This window comes from Bemisia tabaci, chromosome 1 (assembly GCF_918797505.1).
Source record: "Bemisia tabaci chromosome 1, PGI_BMITA_v3".
Lineage (NCBI taxonomy): Eukaryota > Metazoa > Arthropoda > Insecta > Hemiptera > Aleyrodidae > Bemisia > Bemisia tabaci.
The window spans coordinates 13,744,678-13,770,387 of NC_092793.1; the positions used below are offsets into that span (position 1 = coordinate 13,744,678).

Consider the following 25,710-nt stretch of genomic DNA (forward strand, 5'->3'; position numbering starts at 1 on the left):
AAAATTCTAAGAAAAGTTTAATAAAATCGTTTTGCCATAAAACTGGAAAAGTTAAACATTTTTGGAAGAACTCCAAAAAATCTTGTCACCCTGCAAAATGATAGAATCATGGATTTGATGACATGGGCGTCATAAAGCAACGCAAAATTGTGCGTGCATTTTGTTTTCTTTTACAATCACCATCCTATTTTAGGTACGGATTTGCTTAAATCTAGTCTTATAGTGATAGGGTCTTTGAATGGTAATTTTGTCAGGGTTTCCGACGATCTGAAAAACCTAAAAGAAGTCAGAGAATGAGGTAAGGGTTAATTAACGGCGACCTGGAAAAGTCTGGGCATTTCGCGAGTATCGTGTCGACTCAGCAACTTCAGCCGGTGCATTTATCCCTTAATTCGCATCTGTAGAAGTCAAGATTTTGTCCTTAGTCTTGCTAAAGTCAGCGCAAATAAATGAAGAAAAAAATCAAGTGGAGGTATTCTCAAAGGCTAGGGAAAAGTCAGGGAACTCGAAAATTTAGTCATCTTGGAAATGCAGAAAAAGTTGAAGACGAAACGTTGAAAGCTAAAGTAGCTTTAAATTTTAATGAAGTCTTTCGCAGGTTTTTGTCGGTGGTCATCGTCTCCAGTTCCAATCGTTACGTTTTGGTGTTTCCTGCCTTTTTTTAAATAAAAATTGTTATGTTTTTTTTTTTTTTTAAAAAAAAATTGAAGTTATAAAACTGAAAGAAGCGTCAGAAATATTGTGTATCAAGGAGCGTTGGACTTCCTATCCATTCAAGAATTCAGTAAGCCATCCAGACGACTAAACGTGATTGATTCGAGACGCAGATCTTCATGCCTTTAAATATGAAACGGGAAATCGATCTCCGTCAATCAGTTCCGTTCTTTGAACAATGGGGGCAAATGACCATCCTCTCTTGACAGGCGGACAAAACGCGCTCATAAACACACTATTCCAGGTTTCGTCTCGTGTCAAGCCGGACTTTCGTAAAAATAACCCTTTTTTCGTGCGAAGCGGGAGGAAGTACGTTTGTGTCTTGGGCGGCTTAGCAACATGTTCTGACATAGAGGGATGATCGATCACGTGTTAACTGCCCACACTCCTATAATTGTCTTGTTTGAGATTGAAACTACCGATCCGCCAAACGTAATGTTTCTTTCACGGCTTCAATTTAAAAATTTCGCCGTGCACTGGAAAAAAAACACATTGGATCTATAGTCCAGACTCTTGAAAACATTGACAAGGAAAAATAGTCTTGATTCAATCAGATTTTTGCTTAAATCAAAAGGAAATCCGCTCAAATTAGGAAGCTTGGTTCTTGATTTAAGCAAAAATCCGATTGAATCAAGAGTATTTTTTCTTGTCGATGTTTTTAAGAGTCCGGACTTTAGATTCAATGTGGGTTTTTTTTCCAGTGTACCGTATCCGTCTACCGCACAGTAATATCTGAACCAATCGTTGTTGAATCTTTAAACGTCAATATTTATGACCGTTAGGAAACGTAAAGGGATCTCAGCCCATGGACGTTGATTATTCAGTAGGGCGATTTTTGTGGAATTTGATCGTTGCTTTGATCGCATAGCATCCCGCTTTTAACTTCTAGCTTTTTACTCGTACCAGTGCAGGTTTCGATTTTTGAAAACATTCTTAAAAAAAATGCTGCTAACTCAGGTGACGGGGCACTATTTCACTCGAAGCAATGAACGGTTATCGTAGTAAATTTCTTTTTGAGAAGACATGTTGTCTCCGAACCTTATGGTTGCCGGCGGTCTGGAAAAGCGGACAGTCAGGGAATTCATGAAGACTGGGAAAAGTCAGGGAATTTCTGACACATCTACTGATCACGAAAATGTATCACTGATCTTCCAGCTGATACCTTTCCAGTCATTTTTAAGGCTTGTCATATTTTAGCGCACTACTGAATTTCTTTATCCATAATTTGATCTCACGCGAAGAAGAAAACTTCGTGCATGGGACCCGAAGTTGCGGTCTTATGGATCTCTGAAGTTTTCTGATCACGCATCCGAAAGCTTGAGGTCGAGCTGCCGAAGTTCGGGTCAGACATCGAGGCACTTCGGTATGTACCGGAGTACTTCAGATGTGTGACCCGAACCCTTCGGTATATATCGAAGTACTTCAGATGTCTGACCCAAACTTCGGCAGTTGGATCTCAAGTTTTTAGGTACGTGATCCAAAACTTCAGAGATCCATATGACCTCAACTTTGGGTCCCACGCACGAAGTTTTTTTCTCCGTGCAAAACAAGAAAATTGTATCCAAATTTTAGTGAAAGTCGGCGTATTTTAAGGGGCATAAGGTGGAAATTTTCACGGAAAAAACGAGTTTAGGGTTGGGACCTACATGTTAGTGCTGGGCACTAACGAGGGTTAGGTCAAATGGAGCCAGCAAGTCAGAGGAGTGCTGGGCACTAAACAGCTCGAGGCTGGGTCACTAAGGAAGAAGTAGTGTCAAGCCCTAAAGTGACTTTGGAGCGAGCGTAAAATATGAAACGTCTCCACCTGGGACCGAACTCGGGTTGCGCCGGTGGAAGACCAGCGCGTTACCACCAGGCTATCGTGACTCCGACGTCTCGTGGGTGAATTTACACCTGTTAAGCGCAACTACGTCTCGCGGCATCTGATTAGCACTACTCATGTTCAGTGCCCACCTGCACTGCCTTCCGGTGTTGAGCTGTACAGCGCTTAGACGCCAGCCCTCAACTACTCCCCACTAAACGGCCAGTAGTGCTCAACACTAGTCTTGTTTTTTCCGTGTTCTTCGAAGGTCTGGGAAAGTCAGAGATTTATAAAATTTTGGAATCAGGAAGAAAGAATATTAGTCTGGGAAAAATCAAGGAAAATCAGGATTTTGAAGGAAGAGCCAGGAATTTGACCGTAGGTACACGGAAAAAACAACTTTAGTGCTGGGCACTAACTGGCCGTTAGTGGTGAGCGGTTGAGTGGCTGAGCGCTGTACAGCTCTGCACTGAAAGGCAGTAGAGGTTGGCACTGAGCACCAGTAGTGCCAATCAGGTGCCGCAAGACGCAGTTGCGCTTAACTGGTGTAAATTCACGCCGAAAGAATACGAATAACCATAGCCTGGTGGCAAAGAGCTGGCCTTCCACCAGCGTCACTCGGGTTCAACCCTCTGCGGAGGCACTTCATATTTTACGCTTGCCTAAGTCGTTTCAGGGCTGGACACTACTATTTCCTTAGCGACCCAGCCTCGAACTGTTTAGTGTCCAGCACTACCCGGAGTAGGTGGCTCCATTTGACCTAACCCACTTTAGTGCCCAGCTCTACTGTATAGGGCCCACCTCTACAGCCGTTTTTTTCCGTCTAAATTACTGGAACCATGGAAATTTAATAAAGATGGATATATCAACTTACAGTTGCCTCGCTTGTCTTTGCCGTACAAGTAGTCATCTCTTGCGGCCTCTGGCGTGGAGATTAGTCTAACCCGGTAGCCTGGAGGCGCAATCGGGGTGTCGGAGGAATCCGATCCATAGTAGTTTTCACCTAGGTACTCGAAGAGGTCTTTGCCGTCTTTCGACGCTTGCTCGATTATCCTCTCGCGGTCTAAAGCTTGCTTGGCCGCTTGCAACCGCTGCAATAGCTCTCCTAATTTGAATGGCTGCAACAGGCAACACGACAGATCATTAACATCGAGTCAAATGCAGGATTACGCAACTTACCCTACACTGGAAAAAAAACCACATTGGATCTAGAGTCCAGACTCTTGAAAACATTGATAAGAAAAAAGACTCTTGATTCAATCAGATTTAAGCTTAAATCAAAAGGAAATCCGCTCAAATTAGGAGGCTTGGTTCTTGATTTAAGCGTAAATCTGATTGAATCAAGAGTTCTTTTTCTTGTCGATGTTTTTAAGAGTCTGGACTCTCGATCCAATGTGGGTTCCCCCCCCCCCCCCCAGTGTAGTTGCATTTTTCAAAGGAAAAATCGTGATATTTTGTAATTAAATTCAGTAGCGAGGCGAGAATGATCGTGATCGATTTTTCCCCATTTGAAGCTGTGGTGAAGAATGGACTATTAAGGTGTGTCCATTGTAAACACTCTGTTTATCAATTCTTTTCCATAGGTTTAAATGGTAGATCAATCTATACAATATCGCAATGCACGCCACGCCACCGACTGCTGATTAAGTTTTTTGGGGATAAAATCGCTAGCATCATTAACATTTTAGCGATTTTTCTCAGTCTTGTCGCACTTTCATCTCTATAAAATCGAAAGAGTATCTCAGTTTATCACGAGTTTTTGTTCGATAATATTGCAAAAAAGTGTCATACATAGAATCGCGATATTATTGAAAAAAAAAAAATGGAATGAAATCGGAATGTATCGCAATTTTTTATCCGATAATATTGCAATAAATTGACCTCGATGAAATTGCGATTCATTCTCCGATCGTATTGCAACGCGATCACTGCTACACGAGCTGTCCTCTGGTAAAAGACAGATCGTTATGATTGTCACGAAATCTTGTTTGATGATTTCAAATTATAATTCAGCCAAAACTAAACAGATTCGTCGAAACAGCAACTTAAAACGTGCAATTATGAACGAAGGTATCGCCCTTCAAAAACACGGGGTATGGCGTCATCTACCGCGGTGGGCATGCCATGGTTTCTTCCACCATAGTTCCATCCGCGTATTGAGTCAAGCAGCCAGTGCAGATGTGATTGATGAATCAAAGGTGTTAACAACTATAGGGTGCACCACCGCGGTGAATGATGTCATCCCCTGTATTTTTCGAAGGATAATGACTCCGTTAATGTTGGAATTTTAATAGCGGACTTCGAAACTAGAAGTTTGGACGTCTCGCTCTATTTTTTCGCTAATTTATGATCTCAAACCGCCAAAACGTGAGTCTGTGGATGGCGGAGTGGACCACTAGATAAGGTACAAATTTCAGCATTCTGATACATGTTTCTTAACCAAAATTTCACGTAGAATACGATGCTTATAACGAAAAATACTGAAATTAACTCCCTACGAAGATATTAAATGATTCTTGATGCGTGAATTCAAATAACCCGCTCATGAAAACTCCATGCTCTACGTGATTCACATCGCGCGCTAAACGTTATCATGACAGTCTCTACGATATACAAATCTGGCAACCTCAATCTTGACGCTTTGGCTCAGCTATAGCAAACTGCTTATAGTTTGAACAACAAATGGTGGAAAATGTACATTGCTTGATTGAGAAGCTTGCTGAAACCGTTGTAGTGCGCGATTTGACTCACGTAGAGCTTGGAGTTTCTTGTGAGCGGGCAGTTCAAATTCCTCGTAACCAATGTGAAATAAAAATGTTAATATCTCCGTTAAGAGTTGGTTTCAATAATTTTCGTTGCGCGAATCGTGTTCTACGTGAAGTTCTGGTTAAGAAACATGTATCAGAATGCTTAAATTCGTACCGTGTCTAGTGGTCCACCGGTCAATTAACTATGTGAGAAAAACTGGGGGAAAAACACACACAAGATTCCCGAAAAACTCTTAGTAGCAAAGGGAATGTTTGGCTTTTCACAGTTGTGATAGTTGAACTTGTAAAGTTTGGCCGCTTAAATAATTTTAACTTTGACATTTGTCTTTGCATTTTTCGTGCAATCACGAGGAATTCTCAGAAATTTTGAATTTTTTATATAATACTGTGAACTTATACCTTAAATAATTACCTAAATAATAATTTTAACTTTGATATTTGTCTCAGCATTTTCGTGCAATCACGAGGAAAACTCAGAAAAAAATATTCAAGAAACACAGAGCATTTGAATTTTTGATAATACTGTGAACTTATATCCTGTAGGTGTGATTAATTGAGTAGCCAAGTGAAGATCTTGTGATATTGCGATAAAAGTCTTTTAAAAGTGGGAAATTCCACACAAGCTCTAGCACAAAATATCTGAACACTTGAACATTTAGACAAAGCATATATCTCTAACCCAAGATCGCTCCATCGTTACCTGATACTAGTTTTTTCGGAATGCCTGCCATTTTATTCATTTATTTATTTTTTAAAATGACACAAAAATACATTTGACTTGTTTTAGGCGAGAGCAACATTTTTGCAACAAGTAGTCGCGCTTGCATTAGTTTCTCATACGATAGTTTTGACCGATGTCAATTATGCGTTTCCCTATATTAAACAATTTACTCCGTGTGTACTTTAATGAAAAATAACTACACTGAGTAAAAAGCCTATTGGCTCGCTCCGGAATCCTATTTATGACCAGAGCGCTCGATGTAACAACTAGAATTTCTCCCGAACAAAATAAAAAATGTAGTCCCAGAAGTTTTCACAATACGTTCCCATCGTTTCAAAAGATGTGTAACTTGTTTATCGGGGAGGAAACTGAGACTTTGATGTACAGTTTTATCTGGAAAATATTCCCAGGATGTTTATAGAAAATGAAACTTGAAAGGAAATTTTGCAATTTCAAAGATCTTGCCTGATTACAACCAAAGCTGTGCTGAAAACCAAACATCAGTCTGTCAGAACCAACGCACACTGGGCAAAAAAGATCCAGGAGAACATGTTTCCAGCCATGGAGCAGTTGTGTGTGTTTTCTCCATTTAAAATCTCTGACGTATCTTTTACAATCAATAATTAAAATACAAAATTATACAATAAGGGTCAAACCCTTACCGATGATCCGACTATTCGAGTCTCTCTTCTCTTTTCTTCAGGTATCTTCTTCCTCACATTTACGAATCAATAGTTCGCACCTATTTTTCCCATAAGTTTTTCAGTTTTTCAAGTCTTTGACTTTCGAAATTTTTCATTCATAATATTAAATTCCTGCTAATGATTTCCCCAACTGTTTGAAGGTAGGTTTAATTCTTTTGACTGATTCTATTACTCTATTATTCTGATTCTATGATTTACCTTTTCTGAATCGGTGAACGCAGGTGCTTGTTTCAGTTCCTCTTCGGCTTTGACTAGACTGCTTAAACAGGTGCACACTATGACTAGGCTTATTAGGAGGGAATGAGACATTCCTAGAACAGTCAGAAAAAGAAAGAAACAATCAGCTTTTCATAAAAATAGTCGGGTGAATTCTAGGAAGTTCTGCCAATGTATGGCGATAATAGTTTTTCTCCATCAGCTTCCGAGAAAAAATAAAGAACAACTCAATCAGCCAAAACACCTACTAAAATAACAACTTAATTTGGGGTAAGGCCGCAAAAAATAGAGGATACATGAAAAAAACTGAAAAGTTCCGAAATGTATTACAATTTCATCATCTACCGGTGATTAAAATAAATAAAAAAATTGTATTTATTTTTTTTCTCCAATTAATAATGAAACTGTAATCAATTTCAAAACATATCGGTTTTTCTTTATTTATTCCGTTTTGTTTTTGCAACCTTTCTCCAAATTAACTTGTTATTTTATTCTTTTTAAAAAAAAAAAATCAAGATGATCCGCGGTAGATGAGTTCTATTTGGGCGATGGCAAATTTTTCAGCAGTTGTTTTTTCAATGGAAAGCATTCCGTAATATATCAAAGAATAGCGCCATTTTAGCTAGCTGTTTGTGTCAGCAAAAGACGCAAAGCTGCATTTTAAGATGAGCTCTATCTTCTGTATACGTCTTTATTTCGTGGGACTCAATTTGAAATGGAGGTACGCCATACCAACAGAAAAACGGGAAATTTTTGGTTCCATCGAGGGATCAAAGTTTCCCGGGAAAGCCAAGTGTAAGGGTATGCATGCATGTATTATGTGTTCTCCTGTAAAGTTTCCTGGGGACGTGGATTACAGCTGGAAATTTCCGGGAAAGTTTCTTCTAAGATCCTTATAGCAACAATGCAACAATTCAACAGCAACAATGACAGATTACAGTTTCAAGCGGTTATTTATAAACACCAAGTTTGTTGAAACTCCGGTTCAGTTCGAAAGTTTTCAGTTTTCTTTTGGAAGAAAAGGAAGAGGGGTTGGTCGTTTTTTTCTTTGGCGCTTAATTCTTGCTAAAAACTTTTTTATGTAACTGCACTAGTGTAAGTCTGTTTTTAAGTTTTTGAATACTGAAGTTTCTTTTTCTGTTGAAAGTTGCACCAGTTCTTGGCCAGAATAAGTGTCATGAAATGAAGAAACACACAGCTGTAGGTGGGAAAGCCGTATTTGATGTATGTTTGATGTCCTTGCGAGGTATCTCAAATAAATTAATCCAATGACACAAGTTTGAAGAGTATGTTCATCATTTGTCGAAAATTTGCAGCAAAAAAAGTTGCCGAATCAGAGTGTTTGATTCAAGCGATTTCAAGTCGTTATTATATTGTTAGAGAAATGTAAGTAAAACCCAGAATACTGGGAAAGTATTCAGCAGCCTTCTCGGTCCGCGCCATTACTAATTTGATTGAAAGTAAACAATTTAAAAACTACTATGGTTTCTACATCAATCAATCCAGAATTTGAATGAGCATAGCTGCTTTCCTCACCTCCTGATAAAGTCGCTGTTTTAATTTAAGTGTAAAAAATAATATATTTCTTAAATTTGGCAAGCATGCCCGTGTGTCGCCGACGCCTACCCGTTCACACAAACAGATCCTTTGATTAAAGGACTGAAGTTATTATTGGAGAGGTTATTAACATCTCTGCGAAATTGGGTAATTTCTATCCGCTCAGCTGGAAAGGACTGTTTTGGGATGGGTTTAACTCTGACCTCATGACGGTGTTGTCTTGAGCAGTCAATTCAGATACACCCCAATACAGTGCGGTTTGACCAATAGAATACAGATGTCACCTGTATTATCAATTTGCATAATCCATGAAAGGTTTTGCCTTCCGCACAGCAAAATTCAACGAAAAGGCCGTATTCCGTGTCGCGACTGGAGTTCCGTTTAGATTAACTAGCAAATTTCACCTTAATCCTAATGAGTCTATCAACTTTTGATGGGAAAGTCGCTCTGGCACAATCTGAATGCTCTAACTTTGTTTAAATTGATTTTGCCGTAGTTGTAATCACTTTTGATTTTCTAATAATATCTGTGTATATTCAAATTTATGTTTTTTGTGTCTTTAAAGTTATTTGTGGCTAAGAATGGTTGCTCATGTCGTCAATAATGGCTTGAAGGTAGATGTGGCATTAATTTTGAATAAGCGCCCGGGGAAGGTGATAATTTATTTATAATTCTCAGCTCTCTATTTGCAACATAAGCATTTTGGAAAATTACCTCCTAAACCATCCCTCAACTTCTTACCAAAAAAAGGATAAGTAGTATCACATTTGCTGATCATGTAGTTTTTCAAGCTGTACGGTTGATTTTGTGTTGGCATCTACCGATGGTTTTCTTCGAGATCATTATCGAATAAACGTTCCCAAACAATTTTTTCATCTCATCATCAAAAATTGATGCTCGCCGTAAAAATTGCATTAGCGACGAGTTGACTCGCTCCCTCTCCGCCCCCCTCCACCCCAAACATTCTCACTTCTGTATTTTACCCCTTTTCTTGAGATTTTAAAAACGTTGAATTTCGAATGAGGGTTCAATCTCCACACGAAGCTACGATTAGTAATATTTTCGAACATAGTTAGCGGTAAAGGTGATTCCGGAAAGAATCGATTATTGAAAACATTTTATTTAATAATCTGATTACATTCCAGCTCTTTTTATCGGTTCTCCAACGGCTCGCACGTTGAATCACCTTTGGTCTTTCTTATTATTTCCCCGATGAGATCACTGATTGTCACTGATAAGTTACTGACTCCACTTACTAGCTCATTATTTGGTGGAAAAAACTAATATCTCAGATTTTAGAAAGAAAGCAGTAGATAGTATCCTGTAGAAAAATCCAAAGAAGTAATAGAATTATCCGTGGGTCCTCAAAATTGCCTTAATGATATAGAAAAGCCACACTGTGATTAGGTTAATGAAGAATGGAACTTGGTTCGACTGTAAGTTTTTACGGGTTTTTAATCGTACTTCGTTCAAAAGCTCTGGGTCTCTTCGCTCTGATCAATCGAAAATAACCAAAGAACACCATTTTCCTCAACCCTTGTAATCAAACATGGAAACCAACCTTTACTTTGCGGTGAATTTTCCCTCTGCCGGCGGGTAACCGATAAGTCAACAATTTCAAGATATTCAAGGAAAATTGAAGAATCGAAACAAAATGCAATACTGATGCAACTCCTTTATCAAGAAGAACCGGATTTATCACATCACGAGGACCGTTCTCTTCGTAATTTGCGTCTAAAAAACCAAAGTAAAATTTTACGCCTGACAAAGTTCACTCGTCCTGACAGCCGTAATGGAATCGTTCGATTTCATAATACACTTTCTTAGTCTTGTAAATTCATTTATGAATCGGTCAATACTAGAACTGAAGACGTCAGAAAAGTGAAATTTTAGAGGAGCGAAGCACGTTCACCTAAAGAACCGATGCATCAGATGATAATGCCGGAAAGACCATTGTTCCTAAGAGTTCGTGGAGTGAGTCATGAAAAATGTCCACAATCCTACTTCATTTGCATTGACTTAAATATCTACTTTATTTTCTGACGTGTTTGTTTTTTGCACAGATTGTGCGTAAAATGTGTTTCTTCCCCCTTTCAAAAAAGAGGCCGCTCGTTAATCCGAGAACTTCATGAAGATAAAAGTGACTCATGACCGCAGGCATCCCTGATGTTTAGTGTTATTTGAATTTGCGGGGAAAGTTTTTATGTAATTTTGCATACTAAGATTATTTCGGTTTTGAAGAACACAATAATTTCTTAAGACTTTCGACGTCATCTTCACATCGATGAAGTTCTTTAAGAGACGAGTTTTTTTGCAATAAAAAACCCATGTTACGATGTTTCGGATACGTGCAGTCAACTGGAGAATCGTATATCGCGCGTTGCTAATAGAATAAAATAAAGGAATAGAATGTTTACCAGAATACGCATTATAAATGATGAACAATTAACTGTTTATGTTCTTGGATGCATTGCGGCAAGATGCCATCTTCAGCATTTTGTGTTTTATGAAAAAATTGCTCTTAATGGAGATGGCATCTTGCCGAAATGCATCCAAGAAAATGAACATTCAATTTTTCATAATTTGAAATGCGTGCTCCGGTAAACATGTAATTCCTTTACTTTATGATAAGTGCATTGCGTACAAGACCTGATTAACATTCCCGATTTGCGATGCCGCTTACCTGTCAGTTGCGCCATGGCGAACGCTCTCGAGAACAATTACTTAGGCAGAAGACCGCAAGAAAACCATAGCTAGAACGGCGATCGGTTCCTTTATAGAGTCGCGTAAGTAATATTTTACGTGAATGATTTCATGCCGCCGTCGCGATATCCAACGATTCACACGGAGGAACACAACGCGATGACGAGAGTTGAGCGCGGTTAGGAGTCTTAACTCGGGCTGGGGTTGACCGTCTCGACAGGACACCGGGGTGGTTTTGTAGCCTTTTTAACCTGCGCTAAAGCCGCTCAAAAGTCGTAAGCGCCTCGCCCGCTACGCCCCCGCCACCCGCATCACCCCCCACCTCGCCGAGCCTGCCAATCAAATCGCTCCCAATTACCCAATCTATGTTCGCAATCCTTCCTCCGATTCGATTGGCTGCCTCTCCGCTTTATCTCGCCAGGATGCTTATCTCCGTTTAACACCCAATCTGTGCTCTCGCCACCTACCGGCCCGGCTCTCCTCGTCGCTCCTCTGACGTGAGGGCGTATCTCTATTTACTCATGAGCCCTGGTAAGCATGGAGCTATGTGGATTACAGGGCTCATCGGGGCATTGAGATTCGTCCTCACGTCAAAGGGACGACGTCTTGTGAGTACCTATCGTACTATCATTGGCGGTAGTCTGATTTTTTTGTCGGCTTTATCGTTTCAACTAATTGACTATGGTTTTTATCTCTCTATTCTCTCTTCTTCCGTCTCTCCCCCCCTATCCCGCTCCCTCCCTCCCGCTCTCTCTCTCCCCCCCATCCTCTTTTTTTGCCCGGTCAGAGGCTTGTCCATGGCGGATTTGAAAAGAGGTCGAGAGGGCATACACTAAAATCAAAAGGGGATGGGGGAGGGCTGGAAGGAATGCCCACAGTGGAAAGGAGGACCCTCAAATTCTGTAGAAGTGATCCTCAAGAAAGGAAATCCTGATTCAAAATCAACGGATCAAGTTTGAATGACTTTAGAAAACTAGTTAAAATAAGAGGATTGCACCCCTTGATTATTGTGAATAATTGTCTCTATAATCGCGTTTGACGAAATTGTTCGTCATTGAAAAATAAAATATGCGTATACGAGGAGTCTGGATGTAAGATTTCAATGAATAGTATGATTCTATTTCCTTTTTTTACTCTTCTCACCCAAAATCCTATCTTACAGACAAGTTGTAGCCCCTATTATCTCTACAGTGTCAAGATTTTTCTTTTCTTTTCTTTTTTTCTTTCATTTATTTAGCTACTACCTATTTCATTTTATTTGGAAAGTTCGGAATCCATAGCTACCGAAAGACGCATGTGTTTATTATGGAGGTTGATTGTTTTTATTAATCAGAGGGATTTTCGGCCCATCCATGCTCCAGGCTTTCCAAATTTTCAGGGACAAGGCCGAGCAGAATCTGTTTCTGCAGATCCACTCGTCAGTTGCGTGAAAATATGACGCCACCACCGGGATTCGAATCCGGGACCTATTGGCCTAGAGTCAGACGCGCTGAGCTCTATAGGCCAACCTGGGCGGCTAGCATATTTAAAAGAAAGACGCAGAGAAAGTGACATAGGGTATTGACACCCCGTGGTTGGGTGAGGAATGGACCTCGCACGAAGACAAAGGTACCAGTTATTATGAAAAATGGCGCTTCTCCACCCACGAGAGTATAAGTAGAAAACGAGAGTACAAGGAAAATTTTCGGGACTGCATGCTCACACTAAAAAATGTTTCCTTTCGTGCAGCTTGCGTTTCTAACGTTACAACTGAGCACAAAGACCCAGACCCTCGCATCTTATTCCAACGCTTTTGGATTATTGGATTAACTCCCTCTTCAGTTTTCATCGCTTTTATTTATGAGGACCTGCCCTAGAGTGGGCTGCATGAGCCCACGGCAAGTGTATGCCACTATACAAAGCTTTGTATCTTCGTCAATTTTTAATGGCAAGGAATGTCGAGCCGCTGAACAAAGCTGCGCGACCCCCTCTCAAGGCAACGATGTTCCGTTCCACGCACGGGCGAAACATCACAAATCGTTTCAGGAATCCAAGTTCCATCAAATAGATCCCTGGATTACATTGTGCAATAAGGAACCACTATCTCTGGCTCATTTTAGTAACAGCATATCGACGGTGAAACTACCAAACCACGTATCTCGGTTTGCGACGTCGCAGACTTCCTGTCATACTTTATTTTTTAAATGAAAAACTACTTAACGTCTAGTCTTGAAAATTTCTGTGATTTTTCCTCTTCGTGCGGAGAAAATTCTGTGAAAATTTCAAGGAATGATATTAATTTGGTCTACTTCAAAAAAATAAAATGCGAGCGTAGATTTTTAAACACCGCAAACGAGATACGTGGTTTGGTAGTTGCACCGTCGATATATGCCATGGGTTTCCCAATGCATAAAGGTTCTTACACAGAAGAGCCAGAGATAGTGGTTCCTTATTGCAAAATGTCATGCTCAATGTAGTGTATCACAACTCGTCGTCTCCCGGACGACAGTGGCGTGGCGTGATTTTCGATTTATCGATTGATTTGCCATTTAAACCCATGGGAAAGGATCGATAGATAGGGTGTTCGCAGCGAACACCTTAATAATCGATTCTTTACCACAGCTTCAAATGAAGAAATATCGATAATCGATCATTCACGCCTCGCCACTGCCCGACGAAGGAACGTAACTCAATTCCAAGGTTGCCAAATCAAGTCAAACTATTCAATTTTTCACAAAAGTGAACGTGGTCGAAAATTTGAAACGGGGAACGTTTTTGTCGCTGATTTTTTATCTGCATATAAATATGTTCTACTCCTATTTTTTGGGCTGAATATGAAGGAAACACTTTTTTCTAAAAACATATGTTAAAAAATTGCCCATTATTTATGTTTAATTAAGCTGCACCATAACGGAGACGCATGGTGCCCTGCTAAGGAAAAACGCCTTATGCCTCCCAAGCGCTGCCAAATTTTCTTTGATAAAACACGAATTCCTTGGTGAACTTTTGAATACTTTTCTTTCAAATTTTCAGAGAATTTTGTTCGTATTTTGGTTTTAAGTTCCTGAAAATTTCAAGGGAAAATATTCGTTACTTTCTTCAAAAATAAACATTTTATCAAAGGCAATTTGGCAACTCTCGAATGTCCATACGGCGTTCTCCCTTAGCACGGCAGCATGAGACACCTAGTTTGCAGTGGCGTGGCGTGCTTTGCGATATATCGATTGGTGTGCCATTTAAACCTATGGAAGAGGATCGATAAACAGGGTGTTCGCAGCGAACACCTTAATAATCGATTCTTTACCATAGCTTTAAATGGAGAATTATCGATAATCGATCATTCACGCTACGCCACTGCTAGTTTGCAGTGTTCCCATTTTTTTGTACCCGGAACCAAGGAAGATAATACGGATCGTTATGAGTACGCGTATCGTTTAAATATTCAACGAAAAAAGAAAAAAGGAGAATTACACGACTTCTGTAAAAGAAAGACACAATTTTTTTATTCGATTCGTAATACATCTCAGCTAACAAGTCGGAAACAATGCCTTTATCTTAAGACCACTAAGGTTAAATTTTTTGTATGAATATTGATTTAAATCTAAAAGCATTCTGAATTAATAGCAGGGAGGGCTAAAATTTAAGAATTAAATGATTGATTGTACCGCAACCATCACGTTTTGAGCCAACACTGAAAACCGAATCGTGAAATCATTCAGGCAGTCCAATCTCCGTCACCGAACCGAATTTCCTTCAACATACCGTGTAGGCAAAATCACCTCCCGAGTGCTGTAATAGATGCATGCTCAAATGCGGTTAAAATTCAGGCACGTTTCTCACGGTGTAGAGATAAATGATTACCCACGGTAGCAAAAATCTGCTTTCCGTTCAGCTCTTTTTTCCTCAAATATTGCAACATAATCCGATCAGTGGTCATTCAATCTACGCTCCTGTTTTATTTGTTCAACAAAAATATCGCTTGTTATTAATATTTTTGAAATAGTTCAGAAAATCCACAGAAAATGTCAAGAAAAACTGTTAATTAATTCTCTTATAGTAATACATCATTTTTAAAGTGTTTTAAACGTTGCATGTAATAGGCGCGTTTTTTTTCAACTTCAGGTATCAGCTCTTTCGCGAAGTAATGTGGACTCACTACTCCTTTGTCTGAAATTGACGTATTTCTATCAAATGGAACTATGTGCATTATGACGTGAACCCTATTACACGTACATTCTCATGAGCCTCAGGGCTCATGTCTTATTGCACATAGTTCCGTTTGATAGAAATACGTCCAAATGACGTTAACTTTTGCGCACTGAGTGCTTTCCCCAAAAACTCTGGTTTTTCAGGAAATGTTAATTTCCTTTTCTACGCGGTATTTTATCTAATACGACGAATTTTGCTGTCCTAGCTGATTCTATCATTGCTTTAAAAACAGTCAAGTCGACTTCGGAATAAGCTTTATCACAAAAATATCGGTGCTGCTTCAGTGGCGGGGCGTGAATTGCGATATATTGATTGTTATGCCATTTAAACGTATGGTAAAGAATCGAATATTAAGGTGTTCGCTGCGAACACCCTGTGTATCGATCCTTTTCCATAGGTTTAAATGGCATAACAATCGATATATCGCAAATCACGCCACGCCACTGCGCTACTTCTATACTCGGTGACGCGGCAGAGTAGCCAAACCGACCGGTGTTAATTTGTTCAGACTGTTTGAAGCTATGTACGCAGGTAAGGACCTTACCTCTGAAATTTAGCCTCATAAGACTGAAAGAGCGGCTAGATTGCAACCTTGCGTTTAACTTCGTTCTGAACAGGTTGAACTTCCTCCTTTGGAACTGCTGTGGGGTAGATTGCCCCTTGCAACAACAGCTTTGGTTTTTATCGGTGGTCGACCGATCCTCTGTGGTTTTGAAACCCACGTGGCAGGTGTAACACGTGTAGCCGTGTCCTTCCGCTAGCAACAACAGGTTACTACTGTCCCCTGTATACGTCATCCTGCAACAGATCAGAATCAAATATTTTTGACAATTTTTCTGTGTATGCCTCTCAATTTTATTCAAGCAACCGTGAGTAATATCTCAGTCATCAGATAGATGAGACTAGGCATAAGAAAAGAGACCGTTATTCACGGAAGACATTTTGAAAAGTCGAAAATTGAGTCACCCAGAGAATGAGTCGCTAGTGGTTTTGTTTCGTTTGTCGAAAGAGGACGCAAATTTGCGTTGTAAATCAACAAAATACGATGGATATTTTTGCCGAGGGTCACCTTTTATCGTAGATATCATTCATTTCTCTACGTTCCAAAACGTTGCCAACTCATTAATGGAAGGAAGAGGGGAGGAAATGAGTCGATTCGATTTGCCGAAGAACTCTGGCTGGATCGTTATCAGCGGCGGTTGGGTGTCGCAGAGCGCACGGAAGCACGATAAGAGTTGCATGTTACTATTTCTTCCTTGGAAAAAACACATGTTTATTGGGCCTAAACAGTGTAAAACTGGCGAGCCAGAGCGGCACGGTTTGGGGGATATTATCCCCATATACAGGGTTGCCACAGTCGGGGAATACCGGGAAAGCCGGGAAATACCAGGGACTTTGAAAAAGTCAAGGGAAACCTGGAAATGTGAGGGAAAATGACGGAAACATCGAGGAAAAATCGTTACAGCACCTTCATTTGCATTCTCGAGTGGGTTCGAACAACAAATTTTGTCTGAAAACTATTTGTAACTGTGTCTTTTTAACAATCTGGCATTTGTTCAATTGTCAGGGAATTTCGCCGAAATGTGTCCGCGAAATCAGGGAAATGTCAGGGACTTTAATTTGCCGAATTCTGTGGCAACCTTGCATAGTTACTCTCATGACGAACATGTGTCAATACTCTCTGTACTTTTTTTTTTTTTTTTTTTTTTTTTCTGCTGGTTTAATGGCTTCGTGTCTATAGCACCTTCAGCCAACTTTAGACAATGTTTAGTGTCCGTAGACATCAGGCTCCATGCTCCAGGCTTTTCTAATTTTCAGGGATTAGGGCCGAGGAGAATCTGTTTCAGCAGATCTACTCGTCAATTCCGTGAAAATTAGACGCCACCACCGGGATTCGAACCCGGGACCTATTGACCTAGAGTCAGGCGCGCTGACCACTAGGCCAACCTGGCCGGCCTCTGTACTTTTTACAAAGCCTGTAATGTCGGATGTTTTTGTTACAGATCGCGACAATGTCGGACGGGGAGGCAGAGGTGGAGGCGGGTGACCAGAAGTTGTTCTATGTGGACCGAGCGAAGGGAGCGCGGGCCGGGTGCAAGAAGTGCAAGGACAAGATCGAATCGGGCACCTTGCGGCTGGCCAAGGTCCTGCCCAACCCCTTCGGCGACGGCACCATGAAGCACTGGTTCCACGTGCCGTGCATCTTCGAGGCGTTTACCCGCCAGCGAGCCACCACCCCCAAGATCACCTCCACCGAAGACATCGGCGGCTGGGTCGAGAATCTCTCCCATCAAGATCGCCTCGAGATCATCGCTCAGTTCCCGGATTGTGAGTACAACTCCTTACCTAACGTCTCCCATGTTGCCGTGCTAAGTAGAGTCCCTTTATACTGAGAGTCAAGACAATTCGGCTCATGGATGTCACAAACGGGAATAAAGATTACAGAAATTGAACGTTTTTCGTAATCTTTGATCGGCCCATTCTCAAATGCCTTTCTCCGTTCCTCCTCTCATTCCGTTTGTTCCTTGCCGAACCCGTAATTCCCTGGTCCATTCCAGATTATAATCTTTGCAATTGGAGAAAATGTAATCTTTATTCCCGTTTGTGACACTGTGGAGGCCTAAAATACGGGAACCAATCAGAAATGGATTCAAATTGTCTTGACTCTCAGTATAAAGGGACTCTAGTGCTAAGGAAAAACGCCGTATGAACATTCGAGAGTTGCCAAATTTTCTCCGATAAAATATTTATTTTTGAGGAAAGTTATGAATATTTTTCCTTGACATTTTCAGAAACTCTAGATAAAATCGCGAACAAACTTGTCTAAAAAATTGGGTGGAAAATATTCAGTCATAAGTTTACTGGGAAATTCGTGTTTTATGAAAGGAAATTTGGCAACGCTTGAAGGTTCATACGGCGTGTTTCCTTAGCACGACAGCATGATAGCCAAGACAGCCGTAAGTGCAAAAATCAAGTTTTCAGAAAATAGGTTCGCTAGCGTCTGAGCTGAAAATTTTATCGAACGAACCCACTGTTCTCTGTCAAATTCCCACGAATCATTCAAAAGGCTCCTACAAAACAGTTGGATGATTTAAAACTGACCAATTTTATTTCAGTTTTACGAATATGGTATCATTCATTTTCATTTTCTAGGTTCAGGCAAGACAGCCGTAAGTGCTATCTTCTGCATACTTTAGTGGCTGCGTTTCGAATACGCAACGAACATATTTTCAGGTTAGTATTCGGCAATAAAGGACGGCATCTTACTTGAAAGCACTGTTTTCATTACTACTTACGGCTACTTATTTATGATAATGCTACTTGCGGCTATTTTGTCTGAAACTACGTCATTTTTTGCGGCCTTACGGTTTTCTCGGAGTTTTTTTACGGAGGTTGCCCAAACAAGTTTTGGATTGGGTACCACCTGGGAAGAGGCGACGGGGACGTCCCGTAAAGGGTTGGCGGCAGGGCGTTGACGAAGAGATGTTGCGGTGTCAGTTGCCCGATAACCTCTGGGAAGACAGGCATATGTGGCGTTTGGGTGTCGTAGAACGCCAGAGTGCGTTATAAAGCGACTTTATATGGTGACTTTTATATACGGTTTTCTCTCATGTCTTGTTTTCATAAAAACGAGATGAATTTTGCTATTTTAGCTATTTCAGTGATTTTATACCTAAAAGAAAAGACGAATTTTGAAGGAAACTAGATTCGAAAATTTTAGGCTAGATTTTTGGGGGACAAAGTAGATCCTAAACGGAAGGGAAAATATTACTATTAGTAGGTTTGCTCTTTAATAACCTTGTTGATGGGCTGGAGCACAGACCCTCCCTCCTTCTCCGTGAATAAGTTTATCGTTACACTTTCGTAGTAATATAGTATCCTCCGTTGCACGTACGCCTTATTTACTTGCTTAGGTGGCATGCCCCGTGGCTTTAGTGTCAAAAGAGCGCAACTGCCTCCTTAAAAGAGCCCTCTCGTCACAAGAACATGTCGCTCTAGGGTTTTTGTAAAACTGGACTTACGTTGTTCCGTCGGAACGATGAGCCATATGCAGATGCACCGGTCAGACCGAGGTCACAAGTGCATCGCGATAAACCTGCGCGAATAGCCGGGCCTCAACCAGTAGTTGCTCGCAATCGAAAACATAGCCCTCTCGTGCCGAAGCTATCTGTCGTTTATAGAAAAACGGTGATTCCACGTAAAATTACCGTTGGAGTCATGTTTTTCTTGCCTAGCAGCGTAGAATTGCAGCCAGGCTTGACAGAGCCGCACAGTGGTATGAGCAGTAAGGAGAGGTTAGACATGAAATTTCTTACTTAAATTGCAAGTTTTGACATTCATTTCCTCCTATTTTACATTTTGAGGTGTGCCTCTCGGACGAAATACTTAGAGGAAAACAATGAAATCACTTTTAAACCTGTATCAAAGTAAATATGTAAGCTTTTCAAAGTGTCCACGCCATGTCCGACCGCTCCTATGGACCCGGCTCACTGTGCGCCGCTAGGGTCATAGAGGGCTTGCTCCGGATCAGACCACCACGCTTTTTCTCTTTGCTATCTTTCTTTATTCTTTTCCCTTCTTTTCTACTTTCTTTTCTTTGTCTTGCCGTTTTTTCCCCGAAACCAGCGCCAGCTGTGTGCCGTAATCAGTTTTCCGCGACAGGCGTCCGCGTTGTCAGATTTACGTAATGGATGAGTTAAATTTTCGCGAATTGCTGATTATTTAGCCGCTCTCTTTGCCCCTAGAACAGCAGTTAAGAAGTTCGTGACCCGGGAAGATATACCTGATAATCTTCCTGACGACTCTTTTTCATACGCATCTTGAGATTTAAAGAGGGGAAACGTTGAAGAAGAGCTGAAGAGTACGAACGTGCCATTTTAATTTAAGTCTTTGAAGAAAGTGAGGGCGACTCACTTCAAGGATTATCAGTAAATGAAGGTCTATGTGTGCGTTAAATGAATAAGTAACTGAAAACTTAATATGGGAGGATTGAGGGGATCTTGAAACCTTTCCCTTTGGAAAATCTTCGAGTTAAAACTCAAAAGTTCGTGTCCCCTGTCCATGAAAGTCAGTTTCTTCTAAAATTTTAGAAGTCGCGTGATGTGCGATAGCTTAAAAGCCAAGCCAACCACATGACTCGCATAGCCACCAGTACTGAAGTAAAAGGTATAATAAAACAAGGAAATGAAAAATTTTGCATCAACAAATGAACAAGAAGAAAAAACCTCAACCCCTCATGTTGTCCATACTCTCCCTATAAAGGTACTCTAGTAAAAACTAAGTCAAATACATGCTTAACCAACGACTCGTCGTATAACAATTATAATAATGAATCACTGTGGATAGTTTGAATTCATGGATCGGCTACCCATTTGGACCCTGATCATCTAACCTCAAAATTAGCGACATGTCCGTACCGTACTCTCCCTTTATTAGATACACTAGATGAAACCGGGCAATAAATATTTAACTTATTGCATTGAGCAACATGGCCGACGCAATCAAGTTCCCCCCTCGGCTTCCCTGAAACTTATCGGTGGCCCGTTGAACTTGCGTAAATGACCTCCTCGTCGTTTACGGCGTTTGTACTACGAGGCGTCGTCGTCGCGCTTACGAACAACTCCGGTTTTCTCGACTATTTCCCGAGACGCTTAAGTGATTCTTCTCCCGTTACTAGCGGGCGGCCAGGTGGCCGATGAAAACGTGGCCGGTCTTATCACTCTTAGTTGACCCGCGTCCCCCCTCCTCCTGGAGTATTCGCGGATCTCGAGCATCCTACATCCGTCGCTCTGTTTGTTTTGACGGATTTCCACTTAATTTTCCCGATTGGCTCGGTCTCTAAAGCAAGCCAGATCCATCGCATGTCGTGTCGTCATGTTGTCATGTTACGTCGCGTAACGAATATGAATAAGTCAATGTTTAAATGAGAGGCTTGGAGGACAAGGCGCACAAGTTAGGGTTGCCACAGTCAGGGAAAACCAGGAAATGTCAGGGAATTTTAAAAAAGTCAGGGAAACCCCGGAAATGTCAGGGAAAATGACGAAAATGTCATGGAAAATTTGTTTAATCACCTTCATTTGCTCTCTAGAATGGGTTTGAGGTTTCGAGCAGCAAATTTTGCCTGAAAACTGGTTTCAATTATGCCTTCTTAAGCTCCCAAGGAATTCCACTAAAATGTGCCAGGAAAATCAGGGAAATGTCGGGGAATTTCATTTTCTAAATTCTGTGGCAACCCTGAAGTGCGAATCTACAGCCTCAATTGCGACCAAGGTTAATTTGAATGCTTTCAACCATTTTTTTGGAAAACGATTGAGCGATTTCATTTCAATTACTCTAATGCCAATTTCTGGACCCTGTCAAAATCGCTCTTCAAAAAAATTTACCTCCAAGACTAATATCACTTTCCGCGCGGACAGTCATATTCCGTCGCTCCTCTGACGTACGAGCGTATCTCGATTGCCACATGAGCTCCAGAAACCATGGATTTATATGTAAAACAGAGCTCACGCAGAAATTGAGGTGCGCCTTCACGCACTGGCGCGGCGGATCTAGCTAATTGGCAACATTGTTTTTCTCCATTTAAACCTATGGAAATGAATCGATTCTTGGAAAGGCCAGGCGTTCCGACAATAATCGATTATTTAACATAGATTTAAATGGAGGATATCGAGTGTTGGCAAATTGCTGGATCCGCGTCTGCCCTTACGTCAGAGGGGCGGAAAGCACTGCTAGCACTCGGCAGTCAAAACAATGATGGGTTTTGTGAATGGAGGTACGGAATTGGTATTTACTTTTCAATGCTTAGCTCCAGGTACTAAAAGTCGTGCGGCTCAGCGAGAATGCATTGTGCACATTTGTGAACTTTCGATATGACGTATTTATAACTCAACAAGTCGCCGTCAAAAAGGGGAAAATTCCGTTTTCGGAAAAACCTATCGGCAAACTTACCATTTTTCTGAAACATTTTTCAATTATTTTCTCAAGGCCAATGAAAAGATCACATGAAATACGTGGTGAATGCTTCTGGAAACCGGCAACAGTGCCGTTGAATAAATAATGATTTTAGCACTTTGGTGTTTGACTTAAAACGGACTTGTTCCCTTTAAAAACAACGCTTGAAACTATAAAGCCGCATCACCTCGAAACTAGAAAGCAGCATTGGCAATTTGTCAATTTCCGCGTCTCGAGGTTGGAACTTCTTCTTTCTCACCTTGAGGCTAGTTCCAAAAGGTACTTACTTAAAGCTATCATCCTTAACACGACAAATTTCTGCGGTCATTTTTAAGGCTCTTCATCTTTTAACCAGTCACTGTTTTCCATAATTTGATCTCCTAACGAGGAACTTTTGTTCAAAGTTTAGCGAAAGTCTGTGTATTTGAAAAAAGTAGAAATTCCGATCCTAGGTCAGGGAATTAAACAAATTTGGAGGTAGGGACATGCAAAAATAGCCAGGGAAAAATCAGGGGATTTTAGGATGAAGAAATTATGGCAATCCGGGCTTAGCGTTTTGACAAACGTTCTGGCAACTTATCGACGAGAAGACGGTGTGTTTGCCGTGGTGAATTGAAGCCACTGAACAGAAAATTCTCCCGATGGGTGGAAAGGGCTCATCGGAGCCCAATATTTCCTCAGAGAGACACGCCGGCCGCCGCGCCGTTCGGTAGAGTTTAGTCGGCCAAGGTGGAATTGGACGTATTTCTGCCGAACGGAACTATGTGCATTGAGACATGAGCCCTGAGACCCATCAGAATATATGCATAACAGGGCTCACGTCATAGTGCACCGAGTTCCGTTTCATAGAAATACGTCCAATTTAATGCAAGCGCCGCACAGTGGAACGAGGCAATAGAAAAGGCCGGACACGAAATTGTCGGCTAAAATTTCAAATTTTCTTGTTTTCTTTGTCACAAATTTGCTGACTATCTTTTCCGCACAAAGCACATTTTTGGTAATTTTTCCGATTATCGTTGCCGCACAAAATCATTCTCGCACAAATAATTTTCTGTAGCATGTGGCAACGTCGAGAAAAATATGAGGCATATTAAAGAAAAATAAGTGAACAAAGATTTTTAAGTATAAAACGTTTGAGTGGCAGTCAATATTTCCTGTTGTAAATTAATTCGTGCGACGTTGCCAAATGTTTGAGATCTGATTTGTGTGCGTATGATTTTGTGCAGCAACGGTAATCGGAAAAATTACCGATATTATTATACATGATTATATATATAATATTATAATATTATATATAATATTTCCTGTTCTAAATTAACTTGTGCGACGTCGCCAAATGTTTGAGATCTGATTCGTGCGAAAATGATTTTGTGCGGCAACGATAATCGAAAAAATTACCACAAATGTACGTTGTGCGGAAAAGATATTCTGTCCACAAATTCAATTTCAAAGGGTGTATCTGAAAGTAAATTTCTCAGGAAACCCCAACGAAACCTCTCTTATACTTCTGTGTTTCATATTTTGGAAAATGATAGCTATCGAAGATCCAGGTATTGTCCGACTTGTACTATTGACTCAGTTTAGTGTGCGCCGCTGATGCACCAATGATTTTGGCCCCTCGTTCAAATTTTCTTGTTTATTTTGTCACAAATTCAATTTCAAAGGCTGTTCCTAAATTTAAATTTCATAGGAAACCCCAATGAAACCACTCTGCCTCATATCTTGGAAAATGTAAGCTTTCGAAGTTCCAGGTATTGTCCGACTTGTACTATATGACTCAGTTTAGTGTGCGCCGCTGATGCACCAATGGTTTTGGCCCCTCGTTCAAATTTTCTTGTTTATTTTGTCACAAATTCAATTTCAAAGGCTGTTCCTGAAAGTAAATTTCACAGAAAACCCCAATGAAACCACTCTGCCTCATATCTTGGAAAACGTAAGCTTTCGAAGTTCCAGGTATTGTCCGACTTGTACTATTGACTCAGTTTAGTGTGCGCCGCTGACGCACCAATGGTTTTGGCCCCTCGTGGCTCTCGAATAACACCTCATGTCCGAGTGCATACGGGGCGCGAGTCAAACAGTAGTTATGCACCGCGCGTAATAATTCACCTTTCGCATCCCGCGCAACGACCCAGCGGATTTTTATTTCCATGTCCTACCCATCGTCGGTTTTTCCGGATGCGGTTTCTGCGTCACGCCACCTCATCAACCTCGTCTCGTCGGATCCATCTACGTTGACGGCGGCGCATCGCGCGTCGATTCAAATCGATCGTGTTAGTACCGATTTTATGCGCCATTGCGCAGGTGCCACAGCGGGCAAATTCTCGGAATCGGTAGACAAAGCCATAGACAAAGAAGACGAAAGGGACCACAAAGTCACGAACGGGAATAAAGATTACAATTTCACCAATGCAAGGATTAAATACTGGAATAGACCGGGGAGATAAGGGGCACGGCAAGGAACAAACGGAATGAAAGAGGGAACAAAGACAGGAATCCGGGAATGAGCTGATCAAAGATTACGAAAAATGTCCAGTTTGTGTAATTTTTATTCCCGTTTGTGACATCCATGAGCAGCGTTTTATCAATTTTCATCAGGCCTTGTCTTTACGGGACGTTTCATGGGATTTGTCTTAGGGAAAAATCTCACTTGCGAAGTTGGGGAAAAATATTGAGTCAGTCAATACTAATCACAGTGCCTTTAAGAGTCCTCGGGTGTCCCAGGAATGACGTAAAAAGAAGAAGAAGAAATTTTATTGTGTTTTTAACTGGAAAAAAGCCCAGAAGTTTCAGTGCGAACTTGGTAAAAATCTCGTGAAACATCCTGTTGACATCAGGCATCGTAAAGGGACTCTGTTAGGAACACTCGTTGATAATTTGGACTCTATTAGAAACACTCATTGATAATTTTGTTTTAAAAATTAAAATCAGCGTTGCGCTCAACTAGCTGATGGGGAGAAATGGAGATGTTGCATGTGTGAGAAATTTGCGATTTGGCTGTTGCTTCGTATGTAAAAGTTCGCGAGAAACACGATGGTGCCACTGGTTTTCTCTGAAATCATCTCCCAAGCTCAAAAAAAGCTCTCAAGTTGTGGCCAAAATGGAGGGGATATCCCACCCTACCCTGAGAGTCCACCTCTACATCAAGACAAACTCTCCATGCAAAGATAGGGAGCAAATACATTGACAGGGCTGCCACTTTATTTGGGGACTCCAAAACTGAAAACACGGCAACCCTGCTAATGTATTTGCTCCCTATCTTTGCATGGAGAGTTTGTCTTGATGTAGACGTGGACTCTCAGGGTAGAGTGGGATATCCCCTCCATTTTGGCCTCAACTTGAGAGCTTTTTTTTTGAGCTTGGGAGTTGATTTCAGCGAAAACCAGTGGC

The 25,710-nt window shown here is 41.0% G+C and overlaps 2 protein-coding genes across 11 annotated transcripts in view; one reads left to right on the forward strand and one right to left on the reverse strand.

The window, feature by feature from the left end:
* DNAlig3 (DNA ligase 3) overlaps window positions 1-25,710 on the forward strand; it is a 235,932-nt gene that overhangs the window by 28,347 nt on the left and 181,875 nt on the right. For all 8 annotated transcript variants that reach the window (XM_072296516.1, XM_072296512.1, XM_072296501.1 and 5 more), the window contains exon 2: window positions 17,376-17,700. In XM_072296516.1, the coding sequence (XP_072152617.1) occupies window positions 17,385-17,700 (316 nt within the window). In that variant the 5' untranslated portion in view covers window positions 17,376-17,384. The remainder of the gene's footprint in view (window positions 1-17,375; window positions 17,701-25,710) is intronic.
* LOC109038690 (uncharacterized) overlaps window positions 1-25,710 on the reverse strand; it is a 102,391-nt gene that overhangs the window by 3,204 nt on the left and 73,477 nt on the right. For 2 of the 3 annotated variants that reach the window (XM_072296562.1, XM_019053849.2), the window contains exons 2-4: window positions 15,917-16,170; window positions 6,907-7,019; window positions 3,390-3,633 (exon numbers count right to left, since the gene is read on the reverse strand). In XM_072296562.1, the coding sequence (XP_072152663.1) occupies window positions 3,390-3,633; window positions 6,907-7,019; window positions 15,917-16,169 (610 nt within the window). In that variant the 5' untranslated portion in view covers window position 16,170. Of the gene's footprint in view, window positions 1-3,389; window positions 3,634-6,906; window positions 7,020-11,164; window positions 11,421-15,916; window positions 16,171-25,710 lie in introns of those variants that run through there. The other variant, XM_019053859.2, reaches the window with a different exon arrangement.